Source organism: Eublepharis macularius, chromosome 14, assembly GCF_028583425.1.
Source record: "Eublepharis macularius isolate TG4126 chromosome 14, MPM_Emac_v1.0, whole genome shotgun sequence".
In the NCBI taxonomy this organism is placed as follows: domain Eukaryota; kingdom Metazoa; phylum Chordata; class Lepidosauria; order Squamata; family Eublepharidae; genus Eublepharis; species Eublepharis macularius.
Window position 1 is genome coordinate 63,026,670 of NC_072803.1, and position 15,517 is coordinate 63,042,186.

At 49.4% G+C, this 15,517-nt stretch overlaps 1 protein-coding gene across 6 annotated transcripts in view; it reads left to right on the forward strand.

Annotated features, from left to right (window-relative positions):
* The window catches only part of NTNG2 (netrin G2), a 126,981-nt gene that overhangs the window by 96,763 nt on the left and 14,701 nt on the right, over positions 1–15,517 (forward strand). For 2 of the 6 annotated variants that reach the window (XM_054998081.1, XM_054998082.1), the window contains exon 6: positions 14,925–14,952. The exons of 3 other annotated variants lie outside the window; for them this stretch is intronic. In XM_054998081.1, the coding sequence (XP_054854056.1) occupies positions 14,925–14,952 (28 nt within the window). Of the gene's footprint in view, positions 1–5,777; positions 5,794–14,924; positions 14,953–15,517 lie in introns of all 6 variants that reach the window. One more of the 6 variants, XM_054998080.1, reaches the window with a different exon arrangement.

Below are 15,517 nucleotides of genomic sequence, written 5' to 3' on the forward strand. Positions count from 1 at the left end.
ATGCCATAACAATAGTCCACTGTTGATTTAAAATAAAACAAAACTGAAAAAGTCCTGGTGGCATGCGTGGGCAGTGGGGGAATGGCCACTGCTGTGGGACTGCAGCAGGAAAACGAGAGAAATCTGCCACGTGGAAGCCGTGTTGCTGCTGTACGTACGGGCAGCCACAGCAGCAATGTAGAAACCACACAAGCCTGTCTCTGTGTGGAAAACACAAGAGTCTTGCCAGAATAGCCAATGGAATTGGAGGGGTTTCTAGAAAATTCAGTGGGACACAGAGGAATACTTACCCAGGAGCTGAAACAAGAGAGATTCCATGGGAGAGGATCCAAGGCCTGGGGGTTTAGTGCTGACAAAACCGACAACCAGCTTCTCCAGTCTCTTCTCTCTCAAAACCAATGGAGGCAGAGTCTGAGGAGAAAGATGTTTCCAGGAGTCCAGAGACTAGCCTGGTGTTTGTTGATCCCAAGCAGGGCTCCCCCTTCTCGTGGCCTGAATGGAAGACTGCCTGTGGGTCAGATAAGGGAGGACTTGGGCAATCACGTTTCTTCATGTGGCACATCCAAAATGGAGGTGGCCTGTTTTTTACATCAAACCATCTCACTTCACCTCACTAATTTCCCCTCTCTACAGAGCCGCAAAGATCTCAGAGGGTTTGTTTATTTCCTCTTTGCCTCCTAGAAGGGGAGGTGAAAGTGACAGAGCCTTCGGGAGGCAAAGAGGAAATTACCAAGCCCCCTGAGGAGCCATCTTTGCTGGCTCTGAGAGGGGAAATTGACAGAGCCTTCCAATCTGTCTTTTAAAACTTGGCTTCCCAGCTAACATTGCGACTCCCTTCATATGAGCGGCCTCATGTAATTCATCTCTTGCAGTTTAACTCTCAGAGCGTTTGTCCAAAGGTCACCCAGTAAGTCTCATGGCAAGTGCGGATTTGAATCTGCCTCTTCCTAGTCACAATCTGACACACAACCACCACAACACACTAGATTTCCACTAGGTTTGCCCACATCCAGGTGGGGTCCAGAGATCTCCCAAAATTACAGCTGATCTCTAGACGACACTCCCAAATCTCCAGGAATGTCCTAACCCAAAGATGGCAGCCCTGCTTTCCATACCCTCACACTTCTTATGATGTAGCAAGGAGGCCCTCGGGCCCTGTGAATAGGGCTGGGACATGAAGAACAAACTGGGTAGTTCTAAGGTCGTGTCTGATTTGGCCTGGAGTACCCCATGCAGGAATGCTGTACAAGGGCATGGCCAGGGCTTTTTTTCTGGGGAAAGAGGTGGTGGAACTCAGGACCACACAATGATGTCACTTTGGGTCAGCTGGAACAAGGGCCGAGTTTTTAAAAGTTTAAATCACACAGCAGCACGGAGGGCAATCTCAACTCCCCTCTGTCTGGAGATCAGGGGGCGGGGCCACCTGCCATGTGACCATTTTCAAGAGGTGCTGGAACTCCGTTCCACCACGTTCCAGCTGAAAAAAAGCCCTAGGCATGATCCAGACAAAATAAAGCACTGCTGAGTCTCTGTGTTGCACTTGCTTAATTCCACCGAAGCCCATAGGACTTTAAAAAGGCTGCATTTGGGCGGCCCAGGCTGCTGATTCAAATTTGTGATCATGTTTATGTAGGACTAATCCTGTTGCAGTGATCAGTTGGAAAGCTGGAAATGCTGCCTGTTGGAAGACTGGGAAGCCAGTTTCATTGTCCCCAGGAGGGCACAGCTTGATTGGAAACACCCCGGCTGCTCCTGTCCCTGGCAGAGCCCAAGACAGAGGAGAACCAGCATCCTGCAGCTGCCTGCCCCTCCCACTCACTCTCTTACATTGTAAAACCAGCCATGAATGTCACTGAGATACAAGGTTGAGTGTCTCAAGATAAAGGGAATTAATAATTCCCCCTGTTCTGGAACACTGAGCCGGTGGAGGGGGTCTGTGAACGACTAGAAAGCAAAATGCCTCCAGGGCAGCTTTTTATTGTGCCTCTAATTAAGCCCTTGCCAATTTGCATGGGGCCTGCTTCAGTATTCTAATTGAATGGCCTATTAACATCAACTGGCTTCTGTTTCCCAGTTCAGCAGGACAATGTCTATTAAACACCCTGCAATTGTGTATGTGTGTGCATTTTTTTAAAAGCTGAACCCTCTAAATTCTTAATGCAACTGGAAAAGGACATATCTATCCTTTTAGATTTTTCCTCTGAACCCATTTTTTCATCTTTACTGCCTAACATTACACAAAATGAGTTTTGAATTAATTAAATTTCTTCCCACTTGTCTGCGCATCTTTTCATGACCAGTGGCCTACAGAATGGATCACGTGGGTAAAGAGCTTGCCACAGAGCAAGTAAAGAGGTTCTTGAGTGGGTTATTTCCAGCGGTGTCCAGATCCAAAACTCTTTGAAAATTTCCTGACGCCTCTGGAGCTGCTGCATTGATTTGAGTGGCATAAACAACTCTTGCACACGCAGCCTGCTCCTGTAAGTGGAGTGAATGGGGAGCCCTTTGTGCATGCTGGAGCTGTGCGTGAGCATTAGATGCACCATATACATAATTCTGGATTAGGCTGGATATCTATAAAGAGTACACAGCTAAAGCAAAGGCTTATTGGCTTGGAGTATTTTTCAAAAATCTGAGAAACAGAAAGAGTATTGATGGGTGCTGTTTGCAGTTCGAGGCATCAGATCGTAGAGGGGCATCTGTGGTAGTTTGTTGCAACGAAAAAAACAACAACTGTTTCCACACATCCTTAAAGAGACGTCCCACTCACCGAACGCTGCCGGCTGTTCCCCTTCAATCCACACTTCTCTGATTTCAAAATGGTAGCAGCTGTTTGGGTTCCGATTTTTTGGCGCCCTTTCTGAGAATGCACTTTTCTGCGGTACCCGAAAAGGTGCTGACAGAATGGGGAAGGTGAAGGGGGAGAGCCAGCAGCATTTGGTGAGTGGGGCTTCCCTTTAAGGATGTGTGGAACTGGCCAAAGAGGAGTTAGACGAGATGATCCATGGCAGAAGCTTCTGTGGACTGCAGCCTCCTTCGTCAGGAGCACGGAGCGTGTCTGTTGCAGTCAACACAGGTCAAGCTGCTGAGTCTCTGGGCACATGGGCACAAAATCCGATACCCAAAATGGTAACATTCACAAATTTTGGGGGGAACATTTCCATCTCTCATGATGCTGCTGCTGGCCTGAAAGTCCTCATTACTCACCAGAAGAACTTCAAAGGAAAATTCTAGTGTGAAATTGCTGGATTAGAATTTGAGAAAGCTTGACTCCTCCAGTTAGGAATCAGTCTTGGTTATAGCACTGTGGTTAAGTGGTTTGGCTGCGAATCAGCACTCTACTGGTTCGAATTGCACTACTGCCATGCGCTCAGTAGGTGGCCTGGGGTAAGCTGCTCCTCTCAGCCCCAGCTCCCCAGCTGCATTGTGGGGATAATAATAACACTAACTTGTTCACTGCTCTGGGCGAGACACTAATCTGTCTAGAAGAGTGGTATATAAGCACAGTAGTTACTATTATTTTTCATGCAACAGGCATTAAATGTAAACTATTAAGATTCTGCAGTCACCAATTAGTGGTGTTGTGAAGGGTCATGGTGCATGCATATAGTTTTATACTTTGCATAGAAATGTCACTAAGTGCATCTCCTTGCCTTTGCCTTTTGACCTACCAGATTTACAATTTTTTTCTCACTGTGCACAGGTTTTTTCCCCTTCTCTGTCTTTCAAATGAGAACACTTATCATGCATCTGATCAAATGGTCTCTAGCCCACAGACTCTTACGCCATAATACATTGTTAATTGTTAAGCTGCTGCAAGACCACCTTTTGGTTTTATACTGCCAAGAGTTGGATTACATTGACCCAAATGTCTCAGCCTGTTCCAGAGGGTAACAGGGGCTTCTCAGTCAAGTGATTTAAGCGTTGCTTCTTCCCGTACACAACAGTCTTGGCACACCAGCAATGGGGAGAGGTGCATCCTAACCCAATTGAGGGCAAATGGCAGGTGCTTGCTGGAATGTTAGGACCGGCTGCCTCTAACATGCATGCGTGGCACTGCTATTGCATGAGCAAAGTGTTTCTGAAAGACGGATGGCACCACATTAATCCAGCATGATTGCTCCACAGGCCTGAAGCTGCCTTCAGTGTTATAGGCTAGGCTGTGCATGCGCAGAGCTGACATAGTTCAATGGCATTTTTGCACTTCATCATCTCCCAAGGCCCGTGTGAATGCGCAGGATAGCTCACCCAGTCAACAAAGCCTCCGCTGCTTCAACCATCCATCGGACTCTGTTGGAGTCCAGTGACTTTGGTGGCAGAGCTGAACCTCTGGAATTCAGGTTAGATTCCAGGTTTACATCTCTGGTTTGTCAGAAATCAGATGAACCATCAAGTTCACTGAAGCGCTGCTCAGAGAGGAACCCAGTGGTTCTGTCCGTCTTTGTTGGAAAGCAGCTTTGGATATGAGCAGAGGATGGAAAAGTGCAGATGGCCCCACTGCAGGGGAAGAGACACGGCTGCGGTGGAGCCAGTATGGATTTGCATCACCGCAAGCACCTGGTGCAACGTGGCTCCAGCAATGTGTTTGGCCAATCGCTGACTTGTCCTTGCATAATGTGACTCTTTTGTATTGCTTCTGCAAGAAATGACCGGCTCTTCTGATGTTGCCTCTTTGCAAGTGAACTCCTTCCCACGCCAAACTGAGGCTGGGACCAAAGGTAGGAAAACAGACTGTTGGAATCGTTAACGGCATCTGTTGAACACAGGCGATGTTTAGGCGATGCTTTAGTTGCTAGAATAGCTGCTTTGCTTTCCACATATCACTCTCACTTCCCCAGATCCTCAAAGCGAAGGGCTTTGTTCTTCGTCTGATTTCAGCCTGTGCCCTATACACACAGCTGGCATAATCTGGCAAGGCTGGATTGAGCCGCAGGGTTTCATCAGATACTTCAAAGCGGGCAATGATAAATGGCAAAAGAGATTGTTCCTGGCATGCTGCGGGGATGACATGAGAGGATCCTGGAAAGCGTGTGGTTCCCCTGGGAGCTTGTATTGGTGTTTGTAGAAAGGGAAGCCATGGCGATACGTAGAGGAGGAATTGTTTAGAGCATAGCGGTGCTTCCTGCTGTGGTGACCAGTCTGTGCTTTGCTTTTTGTATGTTGTGTGTGTGACTGACATTGTCGTCGCCCATGAAATCCATGAAAGATGGCCTGGAGAATCAGTGGCCATCCACGTTTGTGTTGCGATGTGTTCTGTTCTGGATGGCACACCTCCTTAGAGCCTCTTCTATGGGCACTGCTTGAAACAGAGATTCAGAAGCCTGGAGTCATGGCTCTCAACAGGGCTTTTTTCTGGGAAGAGGGGTGGTGGAACTCAGTAGGTTGCCCTCGGAGAAAATAGTCACATGGCTGGTGGCCCCGCCCCCTGATCTCCAGACAGAGGGGAGTTTAGATTGCCCTCCGTGCTGCTGGAGCGGTGCAGAGGGCAATCTCAACTCCCCTCTGTCTGGAGGTCAGGGGGCGGGGCCACCAGCCATGTGACCATTCTTAAGAGGTGCCGGAACTCCGTTCCACCGTGTTCCCACTGAAAAAAAGCCTTGCCTCTCACACAAAACTAAAGCTGGCCGGGACTGAATAGCGGGCAGTAAGCACCCTGAGATGTAGAGCAGGAACGCTTTTTTAAGCAGCTGGGCTCATGATACCTGGGCTGACTTCTGGGACAGAAAGTTTTGTTCAACTCAGGGTTGCCAACTTCAGGTTGAAAATTCCAGTGCTAGGTTGGAAGATTTGGGAGTAGAGCCTGGAGAGAGCAGGGCTTGGGGAGGTGAAGGAGCTTGGCGTAGAGGGGACACCATACAGTCAACCCTCCAAAGCTGCCATTTGCTCAAGCAGAACGGATCTCTGGAGTCTGGAGATGGTGGTGGAGAGTGGCCTCAAGTCATTGCTGACTTATGGCAACCCCTGGTGTGGTTTTCCTGGCAAGAAACTTAACAGAGGTGGTTTGCCATTGCCTGCCTCTGCAACCTTGGCCTCTGTTGGAGGTCTCCCATCCAATTATTAACCAAGACCGACCCTGCTTAGCTTCTGAGATCTAATGAGATCAGGCTCACCTGGGCTATCCAAGTCAGAGTATAGTCTGGAGAGCAGTCGTAATTCTGGGAGATCTCTAGGCCCCACCTGGAGGTTGGCAACCCTAGTTCAACCCCTTCATGATGCAAGTCTCAGTCCAATAACGTCTTTAGTGCCACCATCTTTAGTGCTGGCCAAGTCCTCTCTTCCTGTTGAATCAGGCCTGGGACGGGGCGGCTGTGGCTGGTCAAGGGGGGGAAGGGGGCCGGGACCTCTCTTCCTCCCCGAACAAAGGATCTGAAGTGCCCTTTGTCTGGGGCTCAGCTTAGGAGCCGAGGTTCAAAACAAAAGAGACTCTTGAGATAAGGGGCTATATGGGGGGGGGCAAATGGACGGTTCTAGAGATCCTCCCCCAAGCCTCTAGATTCTTTCAAGCCAAATTCCAAGGAGCTATTCAAGCATTTAAAATATTTACATCTCAGGCCTATCTCTAAGCAACAGATACATTCTATTTTACATGTGTTTGATTGCATATTAGGAGGGGCCAGGAAGGAGGTAGCAGAATCGAAACAGTTTCATCCGTTGTGCATAGGAAGCCCATTCCCCCGGTGGGGGCAGGGCATCCTCCACTTCCACCCTCCACCCCCCCACCCCCCGCGTCACCACTCACTTGGCCGGCGGGGGAGAAGGGCGTGGGCGTGGGCCTCCGGGGCATGCTCCTGGGAGTGATGTCATTGCCTGGCCCCAAGAGCACATGCGCGCTTTGCAGTGGGCCAATTTGGGGCCCAGACTGGCCCGTTGCAAAGTGCACGCGTGCTCTTGGGGCGATGCAATGACATCACCCAGAAGTGTCGCCATCACACGGGCGTGGGGCTGTGTGTGCAAAGTGAAACATGCTGAGGCCCAAAGAAGTGTAAGTGCCAGGTCCCCAGCCTCCCGCCAGGACTGTAAGGGGGACCTGGCAACCCTAGTGCATGTGTGAGGAGTGTGTCGTTTCAGGGTTGGGATGCTGCCAAATGTTTGAACTCCCTTTATCTAGTGGGGTTCTGCCATGCGTACAATGTTGTATACCTAGCACATGTACAGAGTGTAATGCAAGAGGGGGAAGATGAACCTAGCCTCTTGAGGGCTTCAGGAATATGGTAAGCAAGCTTTTTTAACACATACCAGCTAGGATTGAGTGAAGCTACCAGCTTGTTTTGGGGTCCTTTGTGGTAACCTAAAACTAGCACCTTAAAACAAATGTTCTTTCCACCTGCTGCAACTCAAGCTGCTGGGAATTTACCAGGACCATCCATGGTGCATCCTAAGCATGTATCCCAGGAGCCTCCTGAAAACATCCGAGGTAAGGGAAGAGACTCAGAGGTCCAAGCGTGCTTCGAGGTATCAGGAGTAGCTGTGCCATTTCAAACCTTGGGAAATGGAGCCAGAAACAAAGGCAGCTCTTTAGTCTGCAGTGCATAATAATCACATAATAACAATAGGTTGGGGCTGAGTTATTCATTGGCTTTGTCAGGCGATGCATCGAGACAGCCCAGTGCATCATAACAGAGGTACTTCAGAGGCCTTTTGAAGACCCGATTGGCACAAACTTGTTGCTGCTGGAAACATACTGAATAGCCGGGCACAGCAGCAGTTCCAAGGATGAGGTGTTCAGAACCAAGGAAAGGCTTCTTCTGCTTCTTCTGGCCTCTCGTCGGCTGTTCATGGGGTGTCTTTTTGAAGCGATATGCAAAATGCACTGACACAGAAATGCCGCATCAGAGTTTCCTATCTCAGAAACTTGGGGTGGGGGGAACAAGGGCACAGCTGAGACCTGTCAGATAATCCAGGTGCCATTTAGGAGATTATCTTTGGAAAATGATCCCATGTGGATAATCTCGTAGTCTCGTTTTGGTAAGAGTGCATTCAGATGTCAAACTTAACGAGGGTTGAAATGCACAGAAACCCAGCTTGTTGTGTGTTGTGCACACCTTGTTCCTCCCCTATCCCTTCTTGCACAAAGCTTGACGATGGAGAAATCATGGTTAGAAATCAGTGCCCATGAATGAGCCATGAATGCAGGAACATGGGGGTCACCAGAGTTCATTTTCTCCCTAGTAACTAGGGTTCTAAGAGTTTAATCCAGGCTTAGTTGGTAGGGGAGGAGGGAGCTAACTCCAGGTGACCTGTGCACCTGCTTTTGTGTGTCAGAGGTATAATGCATTCTAACCGGAACTGCCTGCCTTGTGCTCTGAGCAAGAAGGGAGGAGGGAGACATGCACGTGAGCCCAGCAATGAGCCACGGGCATGCTTATTTTAGTATAACTGTGACCAGGGCTTTTTTTTCAGCTGGAACGCAGTGGAACGGAGTTTCGGAACCTCTGGAAAATGGTCACATGGCTGGTGGCCCCGCCCCCTGATCTCCAGACAGAGGGGAGTTGAGATTGCAGCGCGGAGGGCAATCTCAACTCCCCTCTGTCTGGAGATCAGGGGGCGGGGCCACCAGCCACGTGACCATTTTCTCCAAGGGCAACCCACTGAGTTCCACCACCTCTTTTCCCAGAAAAAAAAGCCCTGACTGTGACTAAGGTTGCATTCTGAATGCAACCTTAGTCACATTGTGTGTTGCAACTTGCAGTGCTCGGTTAAAACTGATCCCAAACTGAACCCCCAGCAGCATCCACTTAAAAGTCTAGAGTATTGAGGAAGGGCCGTCCGTGGCCCGCTATTTGCATGCAAAGAAAAAACGTAAGGACTGGGATCTTGAAAAATTGGTAGACCTGGCTTTTGCCTTCAGCTCTGCAAACTTAGGCAGATGATGTGACTCAGCTTGGAGAATTATCGGAATTCCTTCTTGTTGGCAACTAATTGACGGGGTCGGGGGGCAGAAGGGGGGAGGTAAATAGCAGCAAAAGTGTAAAGATTGTTCCAGGGCTGTTTCAGTAGCTTAGTAGTGATCAGAAATGGCAAACCAAGTGTCCCAAAAGAGGGCTGGCCCACCCCCCGTCTCTTTTTTGCCCCTGACAATGTGAAGCAGCAGGAGAGGGTTGGCTGTGCGGGCGACGGGGGGCATTCACAAGTTTCCACAAAATACCGGTCAAGACCACCAGGCGGGCATGCACATGGTACAGCCCCAAATCCTCAGCAACTTGTCTCTGTTGTGAAAAAACTGCCCCCAAACCTTGCTGAAATCCTTTATCTTAAGCCAAGTTCCACTCTAAATCCAAATGGCGGCGGCGGCGGCGGCAGCAGATGTTGGTGCCACACCTTCAGCACACCTGGTCAGTTTCAGGGAATGGATGTTCTTGGACTTTTCAAAGGAAAAAATCTGAATGGAAAGGCTTTAATTAGAGGCGATTTCACCAGGGGACTTTAGGAGCATGCCCCTGCCACAGGCCAATCAGAGGGTGAGGATAATTAGGCTAATGGGCCATCCTGGTTTAACTTAGTTAAACCTAATTAGTTGAGCCTTTGCTTCTTAGCTCCCCCACCTTTCTTTGGGTGGCTAAGCCAGCTAAGAGTCCCAAGCCTGGCCGTTGCCTTGCCGAGCTGCAGAATGGAAAATGAAAGAGTTCTTTGAAAAGAAGAAGGTAATCTGCCTTACAGTCCCCAGCAGCCCCTAGCTGGGGGGCGGGAAAGCCCAGCTAGAACAAATGCCAGGAGTCGCATTGCTTGTGTCCTAACCCTGGCCATGCCCATGTTGCGTTGATAGCAACAAGAGGCCTCCACTCAGTGGACAGTTAGGGCTAGTTTCCTCTGAAGTGGTAAACCTACATCTGGACTGTATCACTTAAGGCTGCAAGTGGTTGGATATTCCCAGGGCTTTTTTTCAGGGGGAACGCGGGGGAACGGAGTTCCGGAACCTCTTGAAAATGGTCACATGGCTGGTGGCCCCGCCCCCTGATCTCCAGACAGAGGGGAGTTGAGATTGCCCTCCACGCTTCTGAGCGGCGTGGAGGGCAATCTAAACTCCCCTCTCTGGAGATCAGGGGGCGGGGCCACCAGCCATGTGACCATTTTCTCCAAGGGCAACCCACTGAGTTCCACCACCTCTTTTCCCACAAAAAAAGCCCTGAATATTCCTCTGGACTATGGTAAGTAAATCCCCGTCGATAGGAAAGTAGCATTTCCAAGAGAAGTGTTCTAGTCTCGTTTTCTAGGTAGAAGATATTTTTAGCATTCGGTTACACAAACCCCAGTTGCTTCCCGAAATGATACAACGTTGACACACTTGACCTCCCCGCCCCTGCCCCCCCCCCCGCCAACCAGAATTGGGCTTGCTCTGCTGGTTGCTCTGCTGGTTGCCTGGGCAAGAAAGGGGGGCAACATCAGTGGCAGACTGAGTACGTTTGGGATCTAACTGGCTGGAGTTTGGGATTCAGGGAGGGGCTGCTGTACCACAAGGCCCAGCGAAGCAGCTGCTTCCGGTGGCAAAAGGCAGGTGTTTGTTTATTTATTTATTTTATGTCACTTATAGTCCGCCTTTCTCACTGAGACTCACTGAGACTAATATCACTGTGTGATATTAGTACAATCAGTGTCAAGGACATTTCCATAAACAATGCCATAGGGTAGATGAATACAAGTTTACAGAGACATAGCATTAGCAAGGATCCAGTACAGAGTTGAGGAAATGCTGAAACAGGACACAAGCAATTCTAGGACTGACAGTAGACAACATGAAGCACAGGTAGTACATAGGAGTGTATATTTAAAGCAACAGATAGTAGTCAAAGTCAAAAGAGTTTATTGTCTATAGCCATAGGCCGTCATAATTCACCAAACATCGACTAATAAACAAGTCCCTTATCACAGTTTATATAGGTTACTAAAATTAATTAAAACAATACAGTATGCCAAACTATCCCAGGGGTCACAAAACAACCTCATTCAGTACCACCTTAGATCTTATCTTTTTGGCTGCGAGTGCGAACTGAGAGACTCTATAGGACACATGATTATCAGTGTCAGATAACGAAAACACAATCTTCTCGATTTCAGAGTATGTTTGTCACTGATAGGATCTTAGCCAAAAATTTAGCTCAACAGATAGTACATAAGGCAACATAATGGTGAAGTCTATGACCCCCAATTTGTTAGTGAAGCATCTGAGATCCGCTCCCTACAATACAGCCCTCCTATCTAAGTAAAAAGCCTTTTTGAATAGTTCGGTTTTGCATCCTTTGAGGAAAGCCAGGAGGGTGGGGGCTCTCCTGACCTCCTCAGGCAGGCCGTTCCACAGGGTAGGGGCCACCACAGAGAAAGTCCACGTATGGGCTGCTGTTGATTTCACGCGTGGGCAGGGTGGCACCGGCAAGAGACCCTGTTCAGATGAGCAAAACTGCCGGGGAGGAGCATAGGGAGGGAGGCGGTCCTGTAGGTGTGCCGGACCAAGGCCATGAAGAGCTTTGTATGTAATGTGTTGTCAGGAGCAGCTGAGTGAGAGACGGAGAGAGATCTCCCCCACTGGGCAGAATCCATAGAGGTCGTCTTTCTGCACAAGCTCCACTGACACAAACAAGAAGCTCTCGCACATTTAAGTGGAGTGAACTCAGGGGGAAAGTAACGACTGCTCCGTTTGTTGAAGGAAAAGGCATGACTTGGATTTCTCCCTCTGCTCCATCCTTGCTGGATTATGCAGCCTGGGCAGACCCATTTTTGAAAAGCTTGTCACATGTCTGAGCCCGAGAGACCGGGCAAAGGAGGCGGGTCACAGTTTTGAGAGGCAGCATAATTCATGATTTGCAGGCCTTCACCGTTGGGCCTAGCAAGGCAGGCTGACGCAGCCGTCCCAGCCAGGGAACACCGAATCCAATCTTACGTGCTGTAGTGGCCTCTTCAGGAGGGAAGGCGGCGTGGGATAGCGTGATCTCATCAGATCCCGTAAAGGGTTGGTACGTGGATGAGGGACCCCCAAGGAGGGCTCTGCAGAGGAAGGCAACAGCAAACCCCCTCTGCTTCACACTTGCCTTGAAAGCCCCTTGCAGGGGTCTCCGTGAGTGGATTGCGACTTGGTAGCACATGCGTATGTATATAAAGACCTCTTCTCTCCATCCCATCTTTTCAGCTTTATGAGAACCAGCAGGAGACAGACCTGTCAGGCTCTAATTATTGGGTGATCAAAAAGAATGCGTAGAGCGGGACTGGCAGGCCAGTTGCTATGCCAGTGCTGGGTGGCAAGGCTTTCTTTCCTCCTCCTCCAGACTAAAGCCACCTGGCACAGAGGGCAGTGATCAGCCCACCTGTTCCAGAGCCATCGAAGGCCAGAGGGACATCGGTAGCTGGCGCTGCCTGCTGCTTTAATTTCCTCTGATTTGGGAGGCAGTTTGAAACGAGAACAGGACTGCAGGCACTTGGCAATAAATAGCTAGGCCCAGACATCACCGCACCTGAAAGAAACAACCAGGGACTGCAGGCGGCTTCATTCCGTGCACGGCTTTGAAGGCGGCAGATGCCGAAGATTTTGTCCTGTCAGTCATGTCCAAACCCTCAGAATTCTTAAAAGGGCAGTAAAGACAGGATGGACTCCAAGGAATTACTTGCAGCAGCCTGAGCCGCTGGCTCTGCATCCCCGGAAAGTCTCGATCCCGTGTGCCCAGAAAATCTTAGAAGAACATAAGAAGAGCCCTGCTGGATGAGGCCAAGACGGGTCCCTCTAGTCCATCATCCTGTTTCCCACACTGGCCATCCAAATGCCCCTGGAAAGCCCACAAGGAGGAAAGGAAGGCACTGCCCTGCCTGAGTTGTTGCACAGGCTCTGAGCATGGAGCTCCCGTTTCGCTGCCGTGGTGGAAAGCTGTCCATCTCTGCCTTGTTGCGGTCTACCTAGAAAAGTCATCCCTCCTTTGCATCCTGCCCAATGAAGATCAAGGAACTCTTTGGAAAGATGGAAAGGAGGAGGCGAGACAGCAAACCTGACTCTGGTCCGCTTACCATCAGGTGGGTTCTTTGCACATTCCCAGCAGCCCTGGATGGCGGTGCCCACCTGCATCAAGATCACCCAAAAGCGGAACAGGAATGATACGGGCCTTTCCATGAGGCGGTCCAGAATGTCAAAACAGTTGTGGGCAAACTGCGGAAAGTTCGATTTCCATCGCTGTCAATGGATTCATCTGGCCTGACTGAATTTTTCTGAACAGTTTCTTCCATTTGCCAGAGCTGGATCTACAGAACCAATTGGGCCCTTGTGCATTTGTTTGTTCATTTTCTCTGCCTTCTCCTGTCTTGTTGAACAAAGTTGCCAAGATCCCAAAAAAGGACAGTGTTGTCTCTTCAGCGCTTGCAACTGAATACGCAAAACTTCAAAGAGCTCCTGCAAGACATCTTGTGTGTGGTTTAGGGGGAAACCTTCATCCCTAATATGAAGGGATGGATAGTAGGAAAAACTTTTTCACGGTCAGAGTAGTTCAAAGGTGGGATCAGCTGCCTAGGGAGGTGGTGAGCTCCCCCTCACTGGCAGTTTTCAAGAAGAGGCTGGATGAATGTTTGTCAGGGATGCTTTAGGCTGATCCTGCACTGGGCAGGGGGTTGGACTAGATGGTCTGTATGGCCCCTTCCAACTCTGTGATTCTGTAATATTCTGGCTAGAGCCCACACCCACTGGCATGGTAAGCTTCTCTAGAGAGGAGGCTAGCTGAGATAAAGGGGGAAATGCAGTCCTTTTAGCTGACAGTCGCCAGGGTGGAGCAGGTGTGCTGTTCTGCTGACTGCTTTTCAGGTTGCAGAGCAAAGGTCCCGGGGGCCTCTTGGCCAGCTGCTTTCCCCTCTGAAGGAGATGGCACTTCGGTGCTTTGCGTCTCATTTCAGCTCCAGTCTGCCTATTTAGCACCTGGGGAGGGATTGCTCATAAGATCACTTAACGGAGTTGAATTACCCCTTAACATTTTTAACCACATGTGAGAGGAGGAGGAGGAGGAGGAGAGGCCCTACTTGCCCCATTCTTTCTATGAGCAATTTAAAAGATCGATTAATTTGGGGGGGGGGGGTGGCATCTAGCAACTAGCCAAACTAGATGTGATAGAGTCCTTGTGGCTATCATGATGACGTGCTACCATTTCAAAGTCATTTAAAAATGCCATGACAGCCGGATCCTGATCAGCGTGACACAGTACTGCCCAATTCAGCTTCTGTCAATGTTTTACTTTGTGCATCAATTAAAACCAGGGCTTTTTCCCAGCTGGAATGTGGTGGAATGGAGTTCCGGCACCTCTTGAAAATGGCCACATGGCCGGTGGCCCCGCCCCCTGATCTCCAGACAGAGGGGAGTTGAGATTGCCCTCCGCACCACTGAGTGGCACGGAGGGCAATCTCAACTCCCCTCTGTCTGGAGATCAGGGGGCGGGGCCACCGGCCATGTGGCCATTTTCGTCAAGGGTGATTTAAACTTTGAAAAACTCCCCCCTTGTTCCAGCTGACCCAAAGTGATGTCATTGTGCAGTCCTGGGAGTGGGCGCACACTTTGTGTGCACTCATGTGATACCAGGGGCACCACCTCCCACCAGGAGTTGCCCTCTGTGCTGGCAACCCACTAGGTTCCACCACCTCTTTTCCCAGAAAAAAAGCCTTGATTAAAACTAATCTCCAGAATGGTTAATAGCAGGACTGCTCTTCCTTCTGAAGGATCTCCCGTGTTCCATCTAGCAGTAGCAGAGAAACCTTTGACTAACTGCTGGCTTTAGATTTTCGAAGGCTGCCTTGATTTTCTGCTTCTTCCTAGAAGGCTAAATGGTTAGCCTGACACCTGCACCCTTTCATGTCTGCAGAGCTGGTCAGCATTTTAGTTTGGTGCTGACAAGGCCTTAAGATCCCATCTGTTGTTGTCTTCCACCTCCCTAAAAAAAGAAAAGAAAAAAACCTAATGAAGAATTCTGGAGAATTCAACAACCTATACCCTTTCTTGGGGTCATTTTGGCTGATCCAAATAAAAGGCATTACGTGGGTGTTGTTTTTGGATTCTACTCTGGAATTAGGTTTGACATACAAAACTGTCATGTATGATCCAGCAAAAGAAAGAAAATTGGGAATGGTGGGAGCGAGAGAGATGGATTTTTTTTAAAAAAATGCTTCTCTGGATCATGCACGGTATCAGAACAGGCAGGCAGAAGGAATGTTTGGGGGCAAACATCCTGTTTCTTTCTATTCCCTCTGGAAACCGGCTTTCTGGAATGTTGAGTTATATATACATAAGCTATTTGGGCAGATTGGAAACGGTCTTGCAGGGAGCTTTGCCCTAGATCTTTTTGGCTGACTGACAGCTCTCCCTAAGAAGAAGAGGAGGAGGGGGTTCAGCCTCTTGCGGAAGACCTTGCACTCATGAGAATGGCCAGTGCCCCCAAGCAGAGTGACAGAAGAGCTCCCTAAGCAGCTTTGTCAAGAGGTGCATAACTTTTGGAGTGCCCTCTGCCACACAGAACCATATTCCACATGTTCAAATATGAGGAGGGGCTTTGCACTCCCAGAAAGGCCT